We start from the raw sequence: 12,989 nt of genomic DNA, 5'->3' as shown, positions 1-12,989 counted from the left end.
CTCAACACCTTTCCTTGGTGAATACCGATGCAAAGTATTCATTAAGAATTTAATTAGTTGTGTGGGTTTGGAAAATTAAAATCAATTAGATTCAGGGAAGAATCCATTGGACTGGAAAACAGTTCTGTAACTCCCTTACTCTAAAAAGGGCAGAAAGCCGGAAACTACACATCAATTAGCTTAACATCTGATGTAAGTTAACTGTTAGAATTACATTATTAAAGATGTTATAACAGGGCACCTGGGTAAGTTCAAGGTGATCAGATAGAGGTAACATAGTTTTCCCAAAAGGAAAACACTTGACTAATTTAGAGTTCTTAGAGGAATGGTAGATGCACGTACATTTAAGATACATTTGGACAGGTACATGAATAGGAAAGGTTTACAGGGATATGGCGTAAACACAGCAAAGTGTCAATGTGGACAAGCTGAACCAAAGCCTTTTTCCATTTTTTCTATACTACAGCAGTGAGGATCAGCCATGATCATACTCAAAAGGGCCTAAAGACCTACTCCTGCACCTAGTTTCTACATTTCTCTGACTTCTTCAATTATAGTTCAAAGTTTTGCCTTTTTATCTGACACTCAATGCTGATCACACTATACAAAGTTCATTAATAACTTTTGAATTCTAAAATGTGAAAATATACAGTGATATAAAGCTTTTTAAAACCAGCCTCAATGGAATACTCTAACTTCCATTCTCTACAGTGTGGAAACAGGTCCTTCAGCCCAACCAGTCCATACCGACCCTCCGAAGAGTAACCCACCCAGACACACCTCCCTCAGACTAATGCACCTAACATCATGGACAATTTAGCATGAACAATCCACCTGACCTGCACATCTTTGGACTGTAGGAGGAAACCGGAGCACCCCGGAGGAAACCCACGCAGACATGGGGAGAATGTGCAAACTCCACACAGACAGTCGCCTGAGGCTGGAATCGAACCTGGGACCCTGGTGCTGTGAGGCAGCAGTGCTAACCACTGAGCCACCATGCCGCCCATAATGTTACAACTATCGACTTGTTGAATGACATACAGAAATATAGACGAGGGCCGCAATCCGGTTTCAGTTGAGAACAGTTTTGTACCAACAGAAGGGCAGTTTGATTGGTGGTAGTCCAGTCTTTTGGAGTTTGAAAGAAGCCTTTAAACTGGTTTAGCAGTTTGAGTAGACTTAACTCATTGGGACATCACGTTGCGGTTGTACAAGATGTTGGGTAGGCCACTTTTGGACTACTGCTTACAGTTCTGGAGTCCTTGCTCCAGGACAGATATTATTAAATTGGAGAGGATGCAGTAAGCATTTACAAGGATGCTACTGGGGCTGGAGGGTTTGAGTTACAAGGAGAGGATGGTTAAGCTGGGACTTTTTTCACCAGAGCATAGGAGATTGAGGGGTAATCTTATAGCGGTTTATAAAATCATGAGGGGCACAGGTAGCTTGAATAGCAATGGTTTCTCCCTTGTGTTAGGGAATTCAAAACGAGAGGGCATAACTTTAAGATGACAAGGTAAAATTTTAAAAGGGACCTGATGAGTAACTTTTTCACACAAAAGGTGGTTTATATATGGAATGAACTGCCTAAGAGGAAATGGTACAATCACAATAGTTATATGACATTTGGACAGGTCTATGAATAGAAAAGGTGTAAGGAGATATCAGCCAAACACAGGCAAATTGGTCTAGTTTAGCTTGGGATACTTGGTCAGCATGGACAAGTTGGACCAAAGGGTCTGTTTCAGTATGACTTTTCTCAAAGTTCATTGGAAAAATCAGTCAAGTAACTGGTTCTGTATAACTCGGGGAAGAAACAGTAAAGGAGACAATCATGTAGAAAGTTGCCAAAAGGAAATACTTGGAACTTCATCAGTTCAGAAATGCTTTAAAAAGCAAAAAGGGAGAACCACTGGAGTTAAATGAATTTAAATGATATTGTGGGCATAGAATGGAATTTTTCTTTTTGTTGTTTATGTTGACTCAACAGAAGAGGTGACGGTCTGAGTTGCTTTAAAAGGACACTAAAGAAGATAAGATTACTCATCTTTCATAGTCTTTCCTAATCTTTCACACAGTTTATGCTCCCACATCTGAAGAAAGAACCATAGCAACTACAATGGGTGAACATCAGAGAATAAAAGCCTGCTATTGCTATGATGCATAATAAACCATTTTAAATAAAAGTTAGAGAACAGACTGTGACTTTTCTGTAGAATCAGGGAAGATTATATTTAAAAGCAACAAGCATCAAATCTCAATGGTAGCGTGACAATCGATAAAGTTATAGCCAGGAGCAACTCAACCATTTGCCTTTAGATAATTCAAAAAGGATTGCAAACTGTAAATCTCACACCTTTTACAGAAGTGTGAATTTGAGGAACTATGATCTCTGCATATCGTAACTTTATGCATCTGAAGCAAGTTAATTTAGCCAAAGAGTGATTCTTCCTGTTCCCTGCATACCAATATTAAACCAGTTTAGCAGAGTGAAATTCATAAACAAATCTACCAAGTACTTCTTAGCCTGACAACATAACGGAAATATAATGCCTTTTAGTTTAAGGGCCTTAAGCTATCAGAAAAAAAACTGAGCTACAGATTTGTATTTCACGTGATCAAAGTTGTAAAGATTTGATTCAGACCTTTAAAAATGGCAGAAGACTTACACTTCACCCAGAGCTCGTTATGTTCATTTATTTAGGAGGACCATGAGACACAATATAGAATGGGTAAATTTTTTAAAAAGTTCAATGCTTGCAACTACTACATTTCATAGAATCAATCACCACTGATGATAAGCTGCTGGCTATTGCAGAGTTAAAAAAGTATGTGTATATGTGTGCATGTGGGTCTGTGTGTGTCTCGGAGTGTCACAGACACCCCTATATATATATAATACACATACACAGACAGGCATTCCTTTACACACACATACACACGGAATCACATATACACAGACACACACACTCACACATGCATCCTCTCAGAGACTTAGACCACTCTACACTCACGCACACACATATACACTCTCTCTCACAGACAGTCACAATCCCCCACCCCAGACAGACAGACAGACACACACAGACACACACAGACACACACACACTCTCACATGCACCCCCTCACATAATTAAGACACTCTACACTCATATACTGTACACTCTCTCTCACACTCACAACCCCCCAAACCCAGGCACACACGTACACAGACACAAAGACCACATGCACACATATGCATATACGTTTGTGGGGTGAATTTGTACTTGCAGAGTCACATTGTACTTTGCTCAAAAACGGTATGAATTCATGTAAAACTCTGTTATCTCACTTTTTAGATTAGAATCAATCTAAACATCATGGCACAGATAGAGAACACAGGGGGGCTAACACCTTCAACATATTGTCTAGCTAACACCAATTGTTACAGTTAACCTGAGAATGCAACTTTTAAAAAGAAGTTTTGTGATTTACATATGAAAGAAGTGAAACTATCATGGTATTCGAACAGATGAAAGATTCAACAGACAATCAAGGTATTTTTCAATGTATAATTTCAGTTACATCACACTGTAAGCTGTTGCTATAAATTCTGTGCCTTACAGTTGTGTCCTCCACAACCACCTGATGAAGGAGCGGTGCTCCGAAAGCTTGAGTGCTCCAATTAAACCTGTTGGACTGCAACGTGGTGTTGTGAGATTTATTAAATTTGTACACCCCAGTCCAACACCGGCATCTCTGGCTATTGCAGACTGTGATTCATCAAATGTGTTTCTCAGCAAGACACAAAGCCAGTTTCAGCAATGGTGACCATGACAACTATCAGTGACAGCTCTAAAAATAAACCTGATTCACGAATTAGGAAAGGAATTTGCCATCCTTATCTGGACAACATGTGACTCAAAGCCTACAGTTTATTCTTACTGTGTTCTGAAGTGGCTCCAGCAAGCCACTTGGTACAAAGGAAACAAATGATGGCCATCAAATGTCAGCCTTGCCATTGGCACCACATCCCATGAAAGAATAAAAAGATCGGTTATCACTGTTTCTTTTAAATTAATTGTAAATAACCAAAAATCATTGAGACTTTAAATATTTGATGGTGGATTGTGTACAAATGAGTAAATGTTGTCCCTTTACTGGGGAAAAGCAAATGCCGCATGACAGAGAGAATCATCCATGTGTGCAGAAATTGGATTGTTCACATGTGGATGCCTCACAATATTACACAAAGGTTACCTTTTTTACATCACTTTCCTAGCAAGACTAACCTGTCGAATAATGCTGACCTTGTTTTTAAGCAATCCACACATTTTTGCTTTACACATTTCAAAACTTTAGATTTGGACTTTTTCTTAACTTTCTTAATTTTTTTATGTTATTTTATTTAAACCCTAATTGAATCATTGAAACTGCTAAATAAAATAGTTGTATAAGCCTTCGTCACTATTTATGTAAGTTGTCAGTATCTCATTACCAGATTTAGCATCTTAAAATATATCAGTTTAACATTAAAAAGGTGTAGACTCGATAATTAATTGGCACTGAATATCTAAAATGTTTTTTGCTGTAATGCAAATTAACATAAAATTAATCATTCTCAATGGTACAAACTTGCCAAATTAGCCAAATTGGGAGGGGAATGGGTACTCCAAGGCTGCTATATTACATTGACTTTCTTTAAATTAGTTGAAACAGCTTCCTGCAGTTGTCAACTACAATAAGTGTAATAGCCTTCCAAAAATGTCACTGGTCTTAAAAGCACAAAATCATAGAGCTGCACAGCATGGAAACAGACCTTTCCATCCAATTCATCCATGCAAACCAAATATCCTTTATAAATCTAGTCCCATTTGCCAGCATTTGGCCCACATCCTTCTAAACCTTTCCTATTCCTAGACCCATCCAGATGGCTTTTAAATGTTATATTGTACCAGCCTCCTCCACTTCCTCTGGCAGCTCATTCCATACACTCACCACCCTCTGTGTGAAAAAGCTGCCCCTTAAATCTTTCCCCTCTCATTTTAAACCTATACCTTCGAGTTTCCCACACACCAGGGAGAAGATTTTCTCTATTTATCCTATCCATGCCCCTCATGATTTTATGTGATGATTTATATAGGCTATCTGGTGAGCACGGAGATGTTGGATTGAAGGGTCTGTTTATGTGCTGCATATCTCTAGGACTCTAAGTTAGTCAGACATGATTTCCCACACACAAAGCCATGATGACGCTCCTTAAACAATCCTTGCCTTTTCAAACACATGTAAATCCTGTCCCTCAGGATTGCCTCCAACAATTTGCCCATCACCAATGTCAGGTTCACCAGTCTATAATAACCTGGCTTCTCTTTACCATATCTCTTAAATAGTGGCACCCCATTAGTCACCCTCCAGTCTTCTGACCCTTCATCTCTGGCTATCTCAGCAAGGGGCCAAGCAACATTTCCTTAGGTTCCTAGGTGTTCTAGGGTACACCTGACCAAGTCCCAGGGATTTAGCCACCTTCCCACACCACATCGTCTGTAATATGGATCTCTTTCAAGATGTCGTATTTATTTCCCCACGGTCTTATCTTCCATATCCTTCTCCATAGTAAACACTGATGCAAAATACTCATTTAGTATCTCCCCAACCTCCTGCAGTTCCACACAGAGGTGGCCTTGCTGATCTTTACGGGACTCTTTTCCTTCCCTTGTTACTCTTTTGTCCTTAATGAATATGTAGGATCTCTTCGGATTCTCCTTTATCCAATATGCCAATGCGGTTTCACGTTCCCATTTTGTCCTCCTGATTTTCCTCAAGTATACTCAGAGTCATAGAGATGTACAGCATGGAAACAGACCCTTCGGTCCAACCCATCCACGTTGACCAGATATCCCAACCCAATCTAGTCCCACCTGCTAGCACCCAGCCCATATCCCTCCAAACCTTTCCTATTCATATACCCATCCAAATGCCTCTTAAATGTTGCAATTGTACCAGCCTCCACCACATCCTCTGACAGCTCATTCCATACACGTACCACCCTCTGCGTGAAAAGGTTGCCCTTTAGGTCTCTTTTATATCTTTCCCCTCTCACCCTAAACCTATGCCCTCTAGTTCTGGACTCCCCCACCCCAGGGAAAAGACTTTGCCTATTTATTCTATCCATGCTCCTCATAATTTTGTAAACCTCTATAAGGTTTCATATCTCAGCCTTCGACAATCCAGGGAAAACACCCCAAGCCTGTTCAGCTTCTTCCTATAGCTCAAGTACTCCAACCCTAGCAACATCCTTGTAAATCTTTTCTGAAATCTTTCAAGTTTCACAACATCGTTCCGATAGGGATGAGACCAGAATTGCATGTAATATTCCAACAGTGGCCTAACCAATGTCCTGTACAGCTGCAAAATGACCTCCCAACTCCTGTACTCAATACTCTGACCAATAAAGGAAAGTATACCAAATGCCTTCTTCTCTATCCTATCTACCTGCGACTCCACTTTCAAGGAGCTATGGACCTGCACTCCAAGGTCTCTTTGTTCAGCAACACTCCCTAGGACCTCCATTCCTAGACCATTGGCCCACCTGTCAAGATCCTCTTGTAATCTGAGGTAACCTTCTTCGCTGTCCACTACACCTCCAATTGTGGTGTCATCTGCAAACTTACTAACTGTACCTCTTAGGCTCACATCCAAATCATTCATGTAAATTACAAAAAGTAGAGGACCCAGCACCAACCCTTGTGGCACTCCACTGGTCACAGGCCTCCAATCTGAAAAAGAACCCTCCACCACCACCCTCTGTCTTCTACCTTTGAGCCAGTTCTGTATCCAAATGGCTAGTTCTCCCTGTATACCGTGAGATCTAACCTTGTAATCAGTCTCCCATGGGGAACCTTGTCAAAAGCCTTACTGAAGTCCATATAGATCACATCTACCACTCTGCCCTCATCAATCCTCTTTGTTACTTCCTCAAAAAACTCAATCAAGTTTGTGAGACTTGCACAAAGCCATTTTGACTATCCCTAATCAGTCCTTGCCTTTCCAAATACATGCATATCCTGTCCCTCAGCATTCCCTCCAACAACTTGCCCACCAAATTCTTCTAGGGATTCACTCAATCCCTGCTGCCTATGCTTCCTTTTTACTCTTGACCAAAATTTCTTTAGTCATCCAACATTCCCTATACTCTAACCAGAGCATATTGGACTCTCATCTCATTTTGATGGCTTCCCACTTTCTACCCATTCCTTTACTGGCGAACATCCACCCCCAATCAAATGTTCAAAGTCCTTTCCTAATACGTTAAAATTGGCCTTCCTCCAATTTAGAACTTTAACTTTTAGATCTGGCCTATCCTTTTCCATCACTATTTTAAATCTAATAAATTTATGGTCGCTGGCCCCAAAGTGCTTCCCCGTTGACACCTCAATCACTTGCCCTGCCTTATTTCCCAAGAGTAGGTCAAGTTTTCCACCTTCCCTAGTAGGTACATTTACATAGTGAATCAGAAAATTTTCTTGTACACATTTAATAAATTCCTCTTCATCCAAGCCCTTAACACTATGGCAGTCCCAGTCTATGTTTGGAAAGTTAAAATCCCCAACCATTATCACCCGATTATTCTTATAGATAACTGAGATCTCCTGACAGATTTCTTTCTCAATCTCCGGCTGACTATTTGGGGTGTATACAGTACAATCACAATATGATGATCATCTGTCTATTTCACAGTTCCACCCAAATAATTTCCCTGGACATATTTCCAGGAATACCTTCTATAAGTACAACAAACGCTACTCCCTCTCCTCTCTTGGCCCCCTTTCTATCTTTCATAGCACAACACTGGTTAGATCTGACAATCTTCATTCTTTGTAAATCACCTGATTAAGTGTCGACATAGACATCACTGGTGAGCAAAACCTCTGACCAACTACTTAAAGACAAGAAATGGACACATTGATCAGGTTACCAGTTTTCAACAAAACAAACAAGGCCACTTCAAAATGGTCAATGGTTTCCTCAGAAAAATCACGAAATCCACAGTGATAATGCTATGCATTACCCCACAAAGCTTTACAATAGCAGAGGTTTGGTGGTGTTAAAAACACCCATCGCATATTGCTTTCATCTGTCCACTATACACCCGTTCACATTCCACAATGTTCAATTTGCAAGTAAAAACCGAATACATGAAGCTATACATTCCTGTATAATACTCAAGGCAGCAAGACTCAACTGAGAAAATTTTACAAAATAAAGCCAAACAATAAATTGAACAGAAATGACATTTCTTGGGGACAGTCCATATCACAATAGAGGTGTTGGACATATTAGAATGTATGAAGGGGAATAAATATCCTGGTCTTGACCAGATATAATCAAGAACACTGCAACTAAAAAAGAAATTGCGGGAGCCCAGGCTGATATTTTGTCATCGTTGTTAGCCACAGGTGAGGTCCCAGAAAACTGGAGGGTAGCGAATGTTGTGCCATTATTTAAGAAGGGCTGCAAAGAAAAGCCTGGAAGTAAAGACCAAGAAGCTTAACATCTTTGAGAAGATTCTGAGGGATAAGGTACATATGCATTTGGAAAGACAGGGTTTGATTAGGAGTAGTCAGCATGGCTTTGTGAGTGGGAGGTCATGCCTCACAAATTTGTTAGAGTTCTTTGATGAAGTGATCAGGAAGGTTGATTTCAGGAAGTCCTTTGATAAGGTTCCACATGGTAGACTACTCTGGAAGGTTAGATCACATGGAATCCAGAGCAAGCTGGCAAAATTGGCTTGATGGTAGGAAGCAGGGGATAATGGTGGAGGTCTGTGACTAGTGGAGTGCCTCAGGGGTCAGTGCTGGGCACACTATTATTTGTTATCTATATCAATGATGTGGATGAGAATGCACAAGGAATGATTAATACGTCAGCTGATGACACTAAAATTGGTGGTACCGTGGGCAGTGAGGCAAGTTGTCAGAAATTGCAGCTGGACCTTGATCAGCTGTGAAACTGGGCCGAGAAATGGCAAATGGAGATTAATGTAGGTAAGTGTGAGGTCTCGTATTTTGGCAAGTCAAATCAAGGTAGGAGTTTCATGGTGAATGGTAGGGCCTTAAAGAGTGTAGTGGAACACAGGAACCTTGGAGTTTGGACAAGCTAGGACTTTTGTCTTTAGAGAGTAGGAAACTGGGAGGGTACCTTATCAAGGTGTGTAAAATTGTAACAGGCATGGATAGGTTGAATGCACTCAGTCTTTTGCCCAGGATTGTGGAATTGAGGACTAGAGAGCATCAGCTTAAGGTTGGAGGGGAAAGAACAAAAAGGAACTTGAGGGGCAATGTTTTTACACAGAGGGTGGTACACACAGAAGTGGTACCAGAAGTGCTTGAGTTGGGTACATTAACAACACTGAAAAGGCATTTGGACAAATGCATGGATCGGAAAGATTCAGGAGGATATGAGCCAAGTGCAGGGAAATGGGGTTGGCATGGATGGACATTTTGGTCAGCATGGATCATTTTGGGCCAAAGGGCCTGTCTCCATGCTGTAAGACTCCATGACTCTCTCCAACAACTAACTTTCCACAAATATAACTGTTATGGAATATTAACTGTCCTCCTCTGAACCTCTCTCCTGCACACACCAGAAACTCATAAATGGAATTACCATGTGGTAATAAATCCTGTAGAGTGTCATAGAATAGCTTTATGAAATAAGCATTTTATTGTAAAAGATATATATTCCAGAATCACTGCACAGTTTACATGTCCATACCAATCTTCAGTTTAGCCTCATATTTGTATAATACCTTGTAAGACCCTCTGGAATCTTTCATGTAAGAAACAAGGAATATGTCAACAGGCAGCAGTGATGAAGTAATCAATGCTACAGCAAGTGCGCAAATAGCAGTTATGGTAGAGACAACTTCACTTTCTTGCTGGCTCTGGTATCGACGGATATATGTCCAACAAAAAACCAGAATTGCCTAGAAAACACAAAAAGTAAACATTAGTGGAAATGATTACTTCTGACAAAGCACAACAGCTCACACATACACTGTTAGCAATAGATTACCAACTGTTTTGTTTCAAAGGACAAGCACAAACAAATTTGTCAAAAGGTCTTGATTCACACTGGGATATTGTTGAAGATCTTAACAAAATTTAAAACAATTTTTGAATCAAAACTACAATCATTTGAAACAGGTGGTGGTGGGGCAAGCTTCAATATGCATTAGTAGAACCAAAAATGAGTTGATAAAATTTGGAGCAGGAAGAGCGCAATAGGTCAGATAGCATTGGTGAAGCAGCAAAGTCTGCATTTCGGGTCAGGACCCTGTATTAGGAGTGGGAAAGGAGCTCAGAAATAAATAAAGGGAGGTGGGTGGGGCTGGGGGAAGGTAGGTAGGATGATGATAGGTGGATGCAGATATGGGATTATTGTGATTGTTCAGTGGGAAGAGTGGAAGCAGATAGGTGAGAAGGAAGATGGACAGGTTAGGTCAAATCATGGAGGCAGAGAGGAAGAGGAGGGCTGGACATGGGATGAGAATGGGGGTGGGGAGATTTTGAAACTGGTTAACTCTACGTTGAGGCCATTGGGCTGCAAGTTCCTGAGGTGGAATATAAGGTGTTGTTCCACCAGTTTACATGTGGTAGCAGAAGAGGCCCAGAGTGGGCATGTCACCAAGGGAATGGGATGGGGAATTGAAATAGCTGGTAACTGGAAGGTGGTATTGTTTGGAGTGTACAAAGCACAGATGCACCGCGAACCCCAAGTCTGCACTTGATTTCTCCAATGTAGAAGAGACCACATCAGGAGAAACAGATGCAATAAACCAGAATAGAAGTAGTGCAAGTGAATCTCCAAAAATGAGAGGAGTTCAGTCGAAGTGTAACACCTATTTCCAAATCAAAAGTGGCTTGTAGAGTCAACAAGCCCTTTCAGAGGGGTTGATTAAAATGTTATTTACTGCTGTTAAGATTAATCTATGGTTGCAATATTATAACTGCTGGCAATGCAAAGTAGGTCTTAATCTTCGCAGAATGAAACCAAGTTCAAAGACAGAGTCTGAACTGCAGCAAAAATAATCTTTCCCCTCCTTCAATTAACGCTTTAACATGATTCACATTTTCCAAAGCCTAGGTTTTGTACCATTGATATACACGTTACTATAGTCAAAACATTTTATTCTTACCATCTCAATGTCCAAAGACCTAAAAATACTCTACTTATTAATCTTGCAATTATTATATCTAAAGAGAAGCAAATTATGTTCAGAGAACTATAGACATCAATACAGACAGGTGAGGGGGAAATAATAAATTGAAAAACATTAAGAAACTAAAGATAAAAATAACGGTCAACAGATTTCAAAAGGGAGAAACTTGCTTGACCAATGTCACTGTAATAAAAAAAACAAGAATAACATAGTAGGTACAGCACATCTAAAAGTCTAAAAGGCATCTCATAAAATACCACTTCATAGATTAGATTAGATTCCCTACAGCATGGAAACAGGCCGTTCTCCCCGACAGGCACACCGACCCTCCGAACAGCAACCATCCAGACCTATCTCCCTCTGACTAACGCACTTAACTCGATGGACAATTTAGCATGGCCAATTCACCTAACCTGCATATCTTTGGATTGTAGGAGGAAACCTGAGCACCCAGAGGAAACCCACGCAGACACGGAGAGAATGTGCAAATTCCAAACAAACAGTCGCCCAAGACTGGAATCAAACCCAGGTCCCTGGCGCTATGGGGCTGCGGTGCTAACCACTGAGCCACCGTGCCGCCCAAAGAAATTGAGCCTGACGCAATTTGAACACACAACTTCTGATGTGGAGTCAGACGCACTACCGTTATGCCACAAGCCCATAGTCAAGTGAATAAAGTTAATAAATGAAACAATACAAGATGGCGACTAGCAGCGACAGATTGCCAGTTGAAATACTGATGCCTAATTTTTTTGCGCGGATAGAAATGCTCTCTGTCTGAGCAAAAATGATACCAAAGATCCAAATCCAGAAGTTCCATCCACAAATGCAGCTCCTACTGTTTTCACAGGGACAAGGGAAAGGGGGGAGGTTCAATTTCAGTTATCCACAATGCACATAAGCAAGTGAACACAAAAAAACTGTAGTTCCCTTCAATTTATGTTGATCTTGCAATAGCAAAAGAATGATTTGAGCAGATTGGAACTGGCAGAAGGTCTAAACTTAATCAAGTTCTTTGGCATAGTAAGGTGCCAAAACAGGTGACGCTGGAAAAGCACAGGAGGTCAGGGAGCATCTGAGGAGCAGGAGAGTCGACATTCTGGACATGAACATTTTGGGAAACGTCTACTTTCCTGCTTTCGGATGCTGCCTGTCCTGCTGGGCTTTTCCAGTACCACTTTTTTCAACTCTGACTTCTCCAGCATCTGCAGTCCTCACTCTCTCATGCTCAGGTATTGTTTTGGATATGGTCTCAGGATACTATTGGGAGTTGTCAGGTACACTTTTAGATTAAAAAATGGATACTCATTGGAACTGTGAATGGATCCCATGAGGAAGCTGACAACAGTGCAGTTTAGCTATCAAAGCACTTCAAGGTGAGGCTATGGCCTTGTAGTATTATCACAGGACTGTTAATCCAGAAACCCAGGCAATGTTCTGGAGACCTGGGTTCAATTCACACCACCACACATGGTAGAATTTGAATTAAATAAAGAAATGGAATTAAGAGTTTCATGATGCCCATAAAATCCATTGTCAATTGTCAGAAAAACCATCTGGTTCACTAATGTCCTTTTCTGAAGAAAATCTTCCATTCTTATCTGGCCTGACCACAGGAATGTGGTTGTACTTGACTTCCACTAAGGCTGGGCAATAAATGCTGGTCGAGCATGATGAATTTAAAATAATCTCCTAACTTCAAGTATTATAAGAAAAAACACTATTCCATTCTGTCTCTTGATAGAGGCCCAAGCACCATCATTATATTTGCTTTACACCAGTT

The 12,989-nt window shown here is 40.6% G+C and overlaps 1 protein-coding gene across 1 annotated transcript in view; it reads right to left on the bottom strand.

Annotated features, from left to right (window-relative positions):
* The window catches only part of lmbrd1 (LMBR1 domain containing 1), a 297,592-nt gene that overhangs the window by 248,468 nt on the left and 36,135 nt on the right, over positions 1 to 12,989 (bottom strand). Inside the window, exon 2 of the mRNA XM_072558080.1 lies at positions 9,794 to 9,970. Coding sequence (XP_072414181.1) covers positions 9,794 to 9,970 — 177 coding nt within the window. The remainder of the gene's footprint in view (positions 1 to 9,793; positions 9,971 to 12,989) is intronic.

The sequence above is a fragment of the Chiloscyllium punctatum genome, chromosome 3 (genome assembly GCF_047496795.1).
Source record: "Chiloscyllium punctatum isolate Juve2018m chromosome 3, sChiPun1.3, whole genome shotgun sequence".
Classification (NCBI taxonomy): domain Eukaryota; kingdom Metazoa; phylum Chordata; class Chondrichthyes; order Orectolobiformes; family Hemiscylliidae; genus Chiloscyllium; species Chiloscyllium punctatum.
This window is presented reverse-complemented; position numbering and strand designations above follow the sequence as displayed.